General features: G+C 35.1%; 2 protein-coding genes across 2 annotated transcripts; both read right to left on the reverse strand.

Moving 5' to 3' along the window:
- Positions 1-396: 396 nt before the first annotated feature.
- LOC18018093 (auxin efflux carrier component 2) lies at positions 397-5,602 on the reverse strand. Its single transcript, XM_006401183.2, has 9 exons — positions 5,293-5,602; positions 4,584-4,886; positions 3,764-4,205; positions 3,295-3,546; positions 1,972-2,257; positions 1,526-1,611; positions 1,284-1,441; positions 1,091-1,167; positions 397-790 (listed from the first exon to the last, which is right to left on the reverse strand). Exons 1-9 carry the CDS (start codon positions 5,560-5,562, stop codon positions 718-720), a joined length of 1,947 nt encoding a protein of 648 aa, XP_006401246.1. The 5' UTR covers positions 5,563-5,602; the 3' UTR covers positions 397-717.
- A 2,038-nt stretch (positions 5,603-7,640) lies between these two features.
- LOC18018094 (formin-like protein 20) lies at positions 7,641-9,878 on the reverse strand. Its single transcript, XM_006401184.2, has one exon. It carries the CDS (start codon positions 9,782-9,784, stop codon positions 8,072-8,074), a length of 1,713 nt encoding a protein of 570 aa, XP_006401247.1. The 5' UTR covers positions 9,785-9,878; the 3' UTR covers positions 7,641-8,071.
- Between the last annotated feature and the right edge of the window lie 3,126 nt (positions 9,879-13,004).

The following is a 13,004-nucleotide window of genomic DNA, read 5'->3' on the forward strand; positions in this document are numbered from 1 at the left end:
GATTTATGAATTAAATTACAAAAAATATTATGCCAATAACACTAGATTATAACAGAATCATAGAATCATTAAAATGCAGACTTTTTGAATAACAATAGATTTTGATTAGATTATAAAAATCATCATATCAATAACAACTGATTTTTATAATCTCTAAATGAATAACAGATAAGAATGGAAAAATCCACAAACCAATAACTATAGAATCTTAAACTCTAAAAATCTTTATAAATCAACTCTCCAATAACACTCCCTCAATGTTTAATTAGCTTAAAAACTTTGAGAGAGACACCCATTAGAGGTGGTCTTAGTCATTTGATCCATAATAAAAAAAAATGGTATATATAGAGAGATCTATACAAAAGCAAAAGATCTAATCTAAACACACTTCGCGCGATCTAGTACATGATTGAATTATGATTACGATTTAATAACACACTTCACGAAAAAAATGAATTAAAAAATAGGTTGGACGCACATCCCAAAATTTTAATAAATGTAACAAAAATTACACAGAGTCACGTACATGCATGTGCGTATAAATTATACAAAACTAACTAAAATCTCTACTATCATATGCTATAACTTAATTAATGCGACATTGCATGGTCCATCCACCTAAGCCTGACCTGGAATTAGTCTTCTTTTTCTTAGTAATTTTGTTTAATTTAAATTCACCTTTGGTCGTATCGCCTTTGATTCGCCATTACGTTTTGATTATAACTTAAATCCCCAAAGAACGTAGTAGAGTATTGTTACCGGCAAAGCAACCAGCATTCCGAATATAACCCTGCAAAACAATATATATATAAAGTTAAAATATGATACTTTTGCTTCTATATTTTAATATTTTTTTGGGGAATTTATATCTTTTTATTTGAAGACAAAAATATCTTCAAAGTTTTGAAATGAAGTTTGAGATTTTTTTTTTTGAAATAAAATAATTCAGAAGGAAGGGAAAACGTAACATTTCGACTTATTGAATATTTTACTTAGAACTATTTGTCTACAAAAATGGACTAATAATCATCAAATATAATTTATATTCAAAAGTCGAGCAACTTCAACTAGAGAAAAACAAGAAACTTACGCAGTGCTGAGAATATCAGGATGGACGTTATATTCCTTGGCGAAAACAAAAGGAACGATTCCTTGAGGAAGAGCAGCCTTCACAAAATATAATTATTTCTAATCAATAATTGTGTATATATAGGAATAATACATTGTAAGAAGTTCAACATCACTAAATCATCAATTGAAATATAAATTCATTAAATATTAACCTGAACGATGGCAATATGGAGGAGACTGCCTCGAAGACCAATTGCAATTGAGGTGGCTGCGATTACAGCCGGTCCGGTCAAGAACCTTACGGCCATCGCGAAGACCGCTACTGATTTTCCGCAAGCTATTATCTTTGGTTGCAATGCCATAAATAGACCTATATATCAACAATTTTACAAACGTCACAAATACATATGTAGAAGGAAAAGCATGTATGACGAGGAATAATAAATGTCTATACCAAGACTAAACATAGCCATGCCAAGACCAGCATCAGATAATATCGAAATCGATCCACTCACTATAGTTGGCATCTTTATATTCCACCTGTCCCAAAAATAATCATAGTATATATAATCAACATCAAGAAAACAAAAAAAAAAACATCAAGAAAACCACATAAACTATTCAAAACGGCTAAAACATTATATCTATTTGACTATTTTACTCTCAATATTGCCCAAAATATCTTATTTTTTATTAATATTTTCAATATTGAGATTTTTTTTATTATAAACATCAAATAATATTCATACATGTTTAAAATATGCTTTCTAAATACTCCATACGTAACATCCGGTAAAAAACATCATAAAAACATCCCACAAAAAATAGTAATTTTGTATAAATTTTTCTTCTAAAAAATATGGTTTTCAAAATGTAGAATCCGTTTGAATGTTGACTTACTTGTAGGAGACGAGGGACCAAGCAAGGCCAAAGAGACTAGAGTAAGTGTTAGGGTTCCGAATAAGCTTTCTCCAAACCATTATCAGTATCAGTCTCGTCATCACGCTCGCCGGCGGCATCTGCTGCTTCCTCGGACCGCCGGGACCACCGTCTTCCACGTCACTGCCTTTCTTCCCCGTGTAAGGTGACGAATTTACCCCTGACTTACCTTCGTTATTACCGTCTTGGTCCATCTCCACATGCCCTTTTCTTCCCGGTGTCATGTTCTCTATCAGATTCTGCATCGCTGTCATCATCAATTGAAAAAAAAATTACAATTTAAAGAAAACACTAAATTGCACTGATTATAAAAATATCAAGATTTGAATAAAATAAAATTTTAAAGAGATTACTAATTGATTATGATATCTATATTTGAAGAAAATATATTAGAGCATGTTTATCGAGGTCTTTAAACTGGATCTCTTAGTATTATTGGGTTTAAATTAAATCATAAATGGGCAATAATAAAGAGAGAAAAACACAAGCGACGTCTCTTATTTCGGATCCGTGGGAGACGTCTCTTGCTTGCCATGTGTCACAGCGCTATTGGCAGATGAAACAAAGATGAGGAAATTTTTTTTGCTCTATGTCGTGTAGTCATTTATTTCGTGTCCAAGTCCTGTAGTCATTTATTTTTGCTTTCTTTTTCCTCAATCTCGATATCAGTATATATCAAGTATATATCAACTCTTTTCTGAAAAAAGATTTGCAAAAAATAGAACTAACCAACGTTTCTCAAAAATCCGCTAGAACATTAATTCTTAACTCAAAATAGTAACCATCGTTACAAATTTTTTTTTTTCTAATGTTTTAAGCTCTCTTCTTGCATATGTTCCTTTTTCCTTTTACCCTACCTCAAAATCATCTATTAAATTTGTGTTGTTTATATATAATAAAAATGTTTTACTTTTGTTATTTTCAATTACAAAACTTCTTTTTTATAAATTTTTTTTAAAAAAAACTCATTACAGTTTCTCTAATGTACCTCAGATAAATCAACATCTCTTAATATGTCTTTTAACTAAACAATATTACTAAAATAATATTTAAGAGACACACATGGATCTCTTTAATAAACATAGTCTTAACTTATTGACCATGTATATCGTTCACTCTAGTTACTTTTTTTTTGTTGAACCTTAGTTCACTCTAGTTACTTGAAATTAAACTTATATCCTGTATAAGTATTTTTTTTTTTTTGGGGGGTCAAATATCCTGTATAAGTATAACAATGATTAATGATATTAAAAAAAAACGGAATTAAGTGGAAGAGTAATGAACCTTTGGAAGCGAGGTTATCGTGAGGAGGAGGAAGAGAAGCTTTTGGGTCGGTGGATAAATCAGTGGAGGCACCTCTTGTCATTGCGTTCCTCGCGTTGGCTTCAGACACCGGAGATGCACTCGAACTCCACACAAACATGTTCATCTCCTTATTGTTCTGTCCTCCTCCTCCACCACTTTCCTTCTTCTTGGCTCCACTTGCTCCGCTCGTTGACCCCGTGAACATCGGGTTCGGTGGTGGATACGACGGCACTATTACATTTTTTTTATAAAAAAAAACTATATATTTAATTATGGCAGAAAATTGAGCTTCAATACAGTTTACGTTATCCTAGAAAATTAAAAAAAAAAAAAAAACATAACTAGAAAGCCTTCATATAGCCATTTTGTGCTATTTTTGGAAAAATAAGATAAAAAGAAAAGATGATCCAATTTTTTTTGAAAAAAAGGAAAAAAAGAAAAATCATACCACTATTATTGTTGTATAATTCACCACTCATGCTTCTCCCACCTCGTCCTCCTTTCTTCGGCTTCATAACTTCCTCATCAAAATTCGACGTTCTTGGCGTCACTCCTTTAGACGACTGAAGCGAGTAAACATCTCCGCCGGGACCTGACCCTGCGCCGCCGTAGCTATTGGTGTAGCCGTGACGCGGGCTCGGAGCTTTGCTTGCGTTGAACATAGCGTAGAAATCTGTCTGGTTAAAGCTCGACGCTCTCGGCGTCGGCTCTCGCGACGACTGAACCGAGTAAATCTCGACGCCGGTGAGATTTGAAGCTCGCGGCGTTATCATGGAGGAGTTTAGTCCTCCGCCGTGAGATTTGTTGAACGACGAGATCATCGATGAGGCGGCGCTTGATCTCCGGACCACCACGTGGAGCTTTCCGTCGTCACCTATCTCCGCGTCGGTCTGATTAAACATAAAAAAAAAACAGATTTGTTGGTGTAATTGTTTTAAGTCAATGTGAAAGTAAACCGGTAAGTTTCCGGTTTTTTACTTAAACCAATTTCAGTTTTAACCGAAATAATCTGGTCTGGCTTAAAAAAAAGCACAACAAATCAAAATCTAACAAAGAGAATGTTGAGTATTTAAACAACCGGATATAACCAAATTAATATATCGAACCCGGTTTATAATTTTGTTTACTTTTCTGGTTGATCCATTAATCAAGCTTAACGAAAGACAACATTTTACTTAGATAAGGATTAAAAACAAAATAATAGGGATCAATATCTAGTTTAAGCCAATATTTATAAACGCTATTTTATATTAAAACAATATTTATACCTGGAGAGGCTCACGGCCATTGAGAGAGATAACATCAGAATCAACACGAAAAGAAGTAATGGAACCGGCGGTTTCAGGGAACTGCTCGGAGATGAGAAGCTTAGCGCCACGGAACTCGAACAAGAAGAGCATCAATGTATACCATATGATGCTCTGAAGCACCACTATCTGCACCATTAGGTTGCCGGAAAAGTCGCCGTACATTGCCCGGAGCAACGGGATTCCCATCACCAAAGTGTTCGGTAGCGTTGATAGTGAGAAGAGTGTTATCATCCATTCTAGGCTTCCTCTCCGGCTAAACGCCTGAAATATTTAATATCACAATATATATCAACATACAAGTAAAGACATGAGAATTTATATATAAATATGAGCAAGCTTCATGTCTCTAAAAAAATCATTAAAATGTCTAGCTACTCTAAAATGTCTAAAATGTCTTCCTACGCAGCATTATGGAAGAACCCGTTATTGCCATTTAAGACATACGTATACACAACGTTTAGTCTATTACGTGTTCTTTTTTATAACCGAAAAATACGTCTAGTAAGAATCGATATCAAAGCGATCATCATACTAGACTACCATAACCTAATAAGCACAAAAAATGAAGTTAAGGAAAAATAAAGTTAGCACTAAAAAATTATGAAGATAATGGGCTGATAAAGTATATATGATGCATATATTATAGAGGTTATTAGAAGAGACGGGCCTGCCAAAGAAAGAGTGCGGCGAGGATAACGACTTTCTGAAGAGAATCGGCGGCGAGGAAATGGTAGTTCATGGCATAAGGATCATTGGAGGAGATGAAATGGAAAGACAGAAGAGGAACCGCGAAAACCGCAACAAACCGGTTTATACCGGAACATTGGTCCGGCGTGAATATTCCCCACCACCTTACGGAACCGTAGGCTAGTATCATAGCTACGTATAGCGGCACCATCGCCGCTAGTACGTCGTACATATCTTTGCCAGTGATCATTTTATTTTATTTCCGGCGAGAAGAGAGAGATAAGATAGATGGGGAGAGAGATAAGCTTGTGGGGGTGGTATAAGGTATTTATGGAGGAAGTGAACTAGTGAAGTTCCTATAGACAATATTAATTAATGTTGTTTGTGTTAATTATATAGTTTTTTTTCCTTATAATAGAGTAATGGGATTCGTGTTCAAACATTGAATTATAGCCATATAGGATTGCTTGACATTTGAATATTAAAGAATAAACCAAAACGATTTCCAAAAACGATTGACATACATTTTACTAAGTGATTTTAGACTGGTAAATACTCGAGGACTTTCTACTTACAAAGACAAACATTGATTTGGAATCATGTCAGCTAATTTAATCCATTTTAATTTAGAAGTGTATGAACAAGCAAAACCGTAGATTTTTGTTTTTTGTTTTTTGTCTTTGTTTTTTTTTTGCTTTTATAACGATATCATATTTTGTCAGCAGATTAAGGATCCAAATTAAGAATTTTGACGTTTTTACGAGATCACATAACTGATCAAATGTAAACATAATTGCATCGAATATAAGATATATGATACTCACTTACTCACATACTGATACTATTCTATAGTAGCTGTTAGTTATTTTTTTTGCTCTAGATATTTTGCAATTTGCACCTTACATGTTTCTCTGTATTACTTATTAATTTTTTCCTGCAACAAGTCGTTATATAATTATGGAAGAGAAACAGGGAATCTTGTCTTGGGATAAGGAAGATTGGTTTCCCTTCTGTCCCATGGTCTATAGTATTCGAAGTCAAATTAAATGCTTTGGAAATTATATTTCCTTACACAAATGTTAGATCCTGAAAGTAGAGTTAGATACTTGGATGGATCCACTTGTACGTGTAACACCACTTTTCAGTTTCGCACGCAAATTTCATATATATAGTATCAGATGGTATCAACCAAAAAAAAAAATACAAAAAGTATCAAATGGTAAATTTTAGATACTTTAAATTGTAAGCAAACCAATTTTGTTAATTAAAAAACCAAAAAACAAATTGTGTAAGCTATCGACACGGCGAAGGATGATGCATGCACTGATGCACATGGTATTGAGAGCATCTAATAACACTTTCTGAGCGATCTGCGGTTCCTGTAAAGATCTGATTAAATCCGGACGAAAACAATTAACGATCTTGTTTTTTATAACGAAGAAATTAATTTAACTTTAGACCGTTGTAGTTTTGTTAAGGAAACTTACAAGTTCACCACTCTAAGATAATGTTTTTTTTTTTCACTTGAAATCTTAATGATTTTATTTATTTATTAATAGGGTCAAGAACATTGGCAATCGGACCGGATGAATATTATCCTCCTTCCGTATTTAATTGTCGTATTTTCATATTGCGTCGACGTATTCATCACGCCGCTTTGATTTGGCCTAATGCACCCTTTATTAGATACCAAAAACAGGAAGCTAATATTGAGAGATGCAAACTTAGTTAAGCAGAATCTTCCTTCTTGGCCACTTCACCACTTTTCACGGGTGGTAAACTCTGCACAAAGAACACCTTCTGGGCCATTGCATAAAAATAAAGATAAACGAGAAAAAGGGGAAGAGAAACTGATAGAAAATCAGGCGATTTTTGAAACAGACATCAATTGATCACCTTAATGGACTTTTCGACGATACAAAGCTTTCTCCGACTTTCTTAAAGCTTGACCCGATTACGTAAACCGCCTAATGTTATTTTCGCGCATGAGAATCACATTTCCTTAAACGGGCTAAATCTCCCTATAATTTAATAACTATTTGCAAATAAATAAAAACTGACACTATACTTAGTCCTTTTGTTGTATAGTGTTTTAATGAGCTCTTTCTCGGAAATTCATTTGATCATCCAATTAATAATTTTGAGAAAAACTAGTTTTCTAAAAAAAACTAGGAAAACCATTTTTTCTTGCGTTTGCGTTTTGTGGAGAAATGAAAAAAAAAACTATTTCACTTTATTTTTCATTTAAAAAAAAAACTATAAACTAAGACCAAAAAATTTCCCAAACTCAAAATTGAATCAATTGTAACCAAAAAAAAAAAGAGTGAATGGTGACAAGAGGTAGGCCCAACAAAATTCAGAGCCCACAACTATATTTCCATATCACGGGCCATACATACATCAATATTCAATACCAACTACCAACATTTCTAACACCATAAGTTATCAACTTTTCATCGGATACTCCAAACCGAGAAAACCCAAACACACCAAACAATTAACAAAGCGACCCCTCCACAGGTTAAACTCAAAAAAAATTACCAGCCGTTTATAACCGTTTTACTTTACCCGTTACTTCAAATTCGAGTGATTGTGTCTGCACATTGCTTAGAATCCATATAAACATCTCGAATAATTCTTACCCTCCACTTGCTTGCTTGCTTGAAGATGTGTTTGTTGTATGATCGTACCATGCAGGGCAAGCAAAATCTGAGGAGGAATAAAACTACGTCGTTTTACAATGGGCCTTATATTGGGCCTTACACGGAGCTCTGTTTCCATTTCCCCTTAACGGAGTTGATCTTATCGAGCCTCCACTCGTCTCTGAGCCTGGCGATGAAATTGTCGGCTTTCGTGTTAACGTCCGGGCTTGGACAGAATCCCGACCCGACGGCGGTTAGGGTTTCAGCTCCGCCGTCAGATTGTGTGAGCTCTAGACCCCAACCGAGGTCGATCACTTCTCGCTCAGGGGAGCTACATCTGGAGCTCTGGTTGCTCCGTATCTTCGCGAAATCCCCACTCACCACGAATTTCAGCGGCGGAACCCTAAACGGAGGCGGTGGAGGCGGAGGAGGCGTGGTTTGAATCAACGGAGATGCATGACCGTTGTTGACGTAGCTATCTTCGTTGAAATTTGTCGGTTTCATCGGACGCGGAGGTCTTCCGGATTTCGATCTACGTGGTGGTGTCTGAGGATCCAATTGGATCTTCCTCGGCGGTGGAGGTGGAGGCGGCGCCGGAACCGAGTGTATCTTTTTGCTTTTAACTCCCTTCTTGAACAATCCGTAGAACACTGACTGCGACGATCGCAGCGGAGGCGGAGGAGGTGGAGGAGGTGGCGGCGGAGACGGTGGTGGAAATGACGATTGGTATTGAGGCGGTTCTGTTGCCGCCACCACCACCTCCGGAGATTCGCTTCTCTCCTTTCTCTTTGGTTTCTGAAGCTTCTTCTTCTTCTTTCCTTGATTATACAGAGAAGCGAAAACCATTTTAATCTCTTTAGCCGCATTGCTCTTTCTTCGCTGAAGAGTTCCCTGTTTCCTCGGTGGCGTGGCGGTTATAAACGGAGGAGGCGGCGGAGGCGGAGGAGGCGGAGGCTGAAACGCTCGTTTAAATCTTGTGGAATCGGAATTAGCGTCACTGCGTTTCGACTTTTCTTGTATATCTCTGTTTCTAACAGAACGATGAGTCCTTTTCGGTTTCTGTGAAACTTGAACCGGCGATGATTCAGGAAGTGGAGGAGGAGGTGGTGGTGGTGCCGGTGGTTGTTGCGGCGGATGCGGCGGTGGAGAAGACGGCCTTACAACAAATTTATCAACCGGAATTTCTTTAGGCTCGGATTCTTCGATTTCGATTTTAGAAGGCGAATCTTGCGATCGGTACTTGTCGATTTCGAAGTCATCGTAAAACCGGAACCGGCGATCGGCGGTTTCCCTGAAAGCTCCATTTCTCAGATCAGGGTACGAGCTACTACTACGCCTCAACGGTAAAGTTCCGGTAACCGGTAATCCCGGCGAGAAACTCCTGTTACTCAAGCTCTCGTAGATCTTTAGCCTATCAGCATCGTACACGTCATCAAACCACTGCTGCGAAACCACCGGAGAGGAAGAGATTTTGCTATCCTCACCATTCGTGACATCATCTTCTTCTTCTTCGACGTGTGAAGACTGTGACGACGAAGACAATCCGTCGTCGTTTTGTCTGGCGAGTACGCCGCAGAGAATCGCGAAAACTACTAAAACGACGTTGATGGAATCCCATCCTTTCTTCACCGAAGCTGGCTGAAAAATCTGAGATGTGATCGAGAGAAATGGAGGTAAGACGAAGGTCATAAAGAGAAGAAAAATAGCTGCTGATATCACTCCGATCATCGCCGGACCTAATATCGTCGGAATCGATGATCGCCGGCGAGTGTAGCCAGTAGATTCAAATTGCGGCCAGATCAGCGGCGGCTGTTCGCCGTTAATCTCCATAATTTTAGTAGAGAGAGAGAGAGAGAGGAGAGAGAGACTTTGTCGATTCGATTACAGTACATTAATGAGTAGCCGAATATATAGTGCTTATTATGTGGCGGATAGATTAATAATAATATGAATTAAGTACGTTATTAAACTTAATTTTAGGGAAAATAAAACTATGATTAAGATTATAGTCATACGGACACGGAAAGGAATTGTTGTCATGATATTGAACAATGTCGCGCCAAAGACTGTCAATATAATGCTAGACTCAAGTAATTACGTTGGAAATTTCGTCGAATTACTTCCCTTAATCCATTTTATTTTGTCAACAATACAAACAAATATATCGAAAAAGTCAAAAAACTTAATCTATAATAGATTATAATTTTCTTTTGATGGTTTCAAAATTTTATGTAAAACATATATGTAAAAGTTATTTGACATCATGTGATAATTAATGACATTTAAAAATGAAAAGATTGATATGTTATTTTCTCGTAGCCGTCCATTTAGATTTTCAATTCTGTTTTATGCATCGTCTAATTAATCCGATTTGTAGAATGATTGCATGAATGCATGATCCAATTCTGTTTTTCCAATTAATCAAGGTTTTTTTTTTGCTGTAAATGATTGACATATTAATTCCATTTTAAATTGTTGAGGATGTTGCCATTAAGGCCCGTTTTGGATAACCCTTGATTACAAGCAACGTCGAGCCGTCGACCAAAACAAATATATATATTTTTGCTTACCAAACGTTACACTAATCATGCAAGTAATGCATAATCGAACATATGTTGACATACCAAATACAATATTGTTTAGCAAGATCATATTTCAACACGACTTCTATTATACCGCGAGAATTTACTGCATGTGAGACTTCCACCTTTTTTTTTCCTGAAGTAAAAGTGAGACTTCCACTTTTACTACAACAAAATAATGCCTAGTTAGGCTTTTAGTCAACAAAAAAAAAAAATTAAAAATCTTGGTATTGTGACGTTTTTCAGAATGACACGGCGTAAATTCAAAAATAAAATAATAATTTTCAGGGACTAAAAGATTCTATTCTATTTTTGTATTTGATTTCCTGAAATTAATAGTATATAATTTGTGGCCAGACTCCAAACCTCGGGATTTTATTCATAGAAGTTTCTTTTTTGGTTTATTTATTCATAGAAGTTACAAAACTAGTTTCAATTCAGTCGTGTTAATAATTGTAACAACAAATATCTTATTTTTATGTTTTCTAAAAAAATCTCACGGCGCACAGCCGCACATATTGTCGATTTTTTTTGTTTCATTGTTAATGCAATTCAACATTGAAATCTGAAAAGGAAAAAAATATTAAATGCGACTAACAACAGAAAAACAAAAAACAAAACTTGGTTATAAGTAATTGGGTCCCTTTTGGAACGTATATAATGATCTGGAACTGTATAACTATAATTGCAATTGCAAAACCACTAGATACACTGTTTTTAATTTTCTTTTTGTATTGCATTAAAAAAAATGTTTACAAACACGTTCTTCGTTAAAAAACTGTTTTTACATTTTGTAAAACAGTTCTACTTTCGCAAAAACACTTGCATGACCATATGGTAAATCATAATTAGTAATTTATATTCATAATTGTGTTTTATCTCCATGTACGTATTTTTTTGTAACAAGGATTTCTCCATGTACGTATTACCAAACCAAATCCATAGTATGTTACTAAAATCGTGTTTCATCGTAACCATAATTAGTAAATCATTCAAGCAAAATACATTGCTACCGTCCATGCATGTCTCACTACTATACAAATCCTATGATTTTTTTAAGTAATGTACGATATTTGCTTGTAGTAAAGTAGTCCACGTATAGTTTGGATCGGAATCTCGTACACATAAATTTGGAAAATGACTTTAGAGGATGCTCCTGCTCTGTTGATAGAAATAATTGGAGCGTGGTTATCATCATTGTAAAGTGTTTACTTACCCTTTTCTCGCTACACCCCAACCCAAACCTCCGCGACTTTTGTCGAGCTGTCTCTCCTTAAAACACAATTTTTTTATTTTTACAATTATTCGTTCGTAAAAAAAATCAAAAAAGTAAATTACAATTTACACACAAATTAACCCTCTTTAATTAGCACTATGATTCCGCTGTTGCAAAATAAGTTATTTTCAAAGAAGTCAAACAGATACAGGGTGATTGTGGTGTGTTTGAACGCTTTAACCCGAAAAATAAACGTTTTAAACTTTAAGATCAGGAAGGATTTCAATGTGGTGTGTTTTTTTTTTCTTTTCTTTTTCGTCGGTGTTGAGCATATAGAAAGATGAATATATTTATACGCATTCACAATTTCGCATATGCTATCAATGGTTCATACTGAACTTGCAAAAACTATGGATAAAAACTCATAGAGATAACAAACAAAATTCACATATAATATATATATATATATATATATATATATATGTGTGTATGTGTGTGTGTATGCGTACGTAAAATCATTGTATTATGGTGTTAATAGCTTTTTTTAGAAAGGGTCCAATGCTAGCAAACATTACTGACCTGAAAAATTCAAGAATCGTTTTAAAAAAGAGAGAATTTAATCTATCATATTAATATTTTATATATATTTTTTTTTTTGGTAGATAAGTGATTATGCTCCTGTCTTTATAATAGTGATAGATCACACATTTAACCCAAAAATAAAGTGATAGAGCAAACGATATTGAAATCAGATGTCGATTGGTAGCAATATGGAGCTTATATGCACCATGATTTCTTCAATAGTTGTTACAATATTCCACATTCGATAAGTGGAAGGAGCAAAAAGTTGATTAAAAAAACCATTCAAGAAAAAGTGAAGAAAAAGAAAAGGGGGACCAGCATCCAACCCTTTAAACTCATCTTTCATTTCTTATAAACCATTTAAACATTTTGTAGTTTAGTAGATTATGAATATTTCAAATTAAAAGTGTTAGTTAAAAAACTTTTCAACCTAATATTACTTATAAGCGAATTAATGAATAAATTGATAAACTAAACCCTGATTTTTGGGTTGTGTAACGTTCCACCTTACCAATAATGTGTTGTACACTCGACCTCCACCATTTCCAGATTTGTTTTATAATTTGTTTTGGAACACATTAAAAGGGATCAAACATTATACTAGCTTATACGTGATTTTATTAGTTTGCGTGACATGTTGACGTTAAGAAAATCCCAAAAACTATTAAAA

The sequence above is a fragment of the Eutrema salsugineum genome, unplaced genomic scaffold, assembly GCF_000478725.1.
Source record: "Eutrema salsugineum unplaced genomic scaffold, Eutsalg1_0 scaffold_2, whole genome shotgun sequence".
In the NCBI taxonomy this organism is placed as follows: Eukaryota; Viridiplantae; Streptophyta; class Magnoliopsida; order Brassicales; family Brassicaceae; genus Eutrema; species Eutrema salsugineum.

Excerpts from the sequence above, each read along its gene's own strand:
- LOC18018093 (XM_006401183.2), bottom strand. The coding sequence starts at position 5,562 with ATGATCACTGGCAAAGATATGTACGACGTACTAGCGGCGATGGTGCCG. Across the intron at positions 4,887-5,292 it reads CCGCACTCTTTCTTTGGCAG|GCGTTTAGCCGGAGAGGAAG; the intron begins GCCCGTCTCTTC and ends TAAATATTTCAG. Across the intron at positions 4,206-4,583 it reads ATGGCCGTGAGCCTCTCCAG|ACCGACGCGGAGATAGGTGA; the intron begins GTATAAATATTG and ends ATGTTTAATCAG.
- LOC18018094 (XM_006401184.2), bottom strand. The coding sequence starts at position 9,784 with ATGGAGATTAACGGCGAACAGCCGCCGCTGATCTGGCCGCAATTTGAA.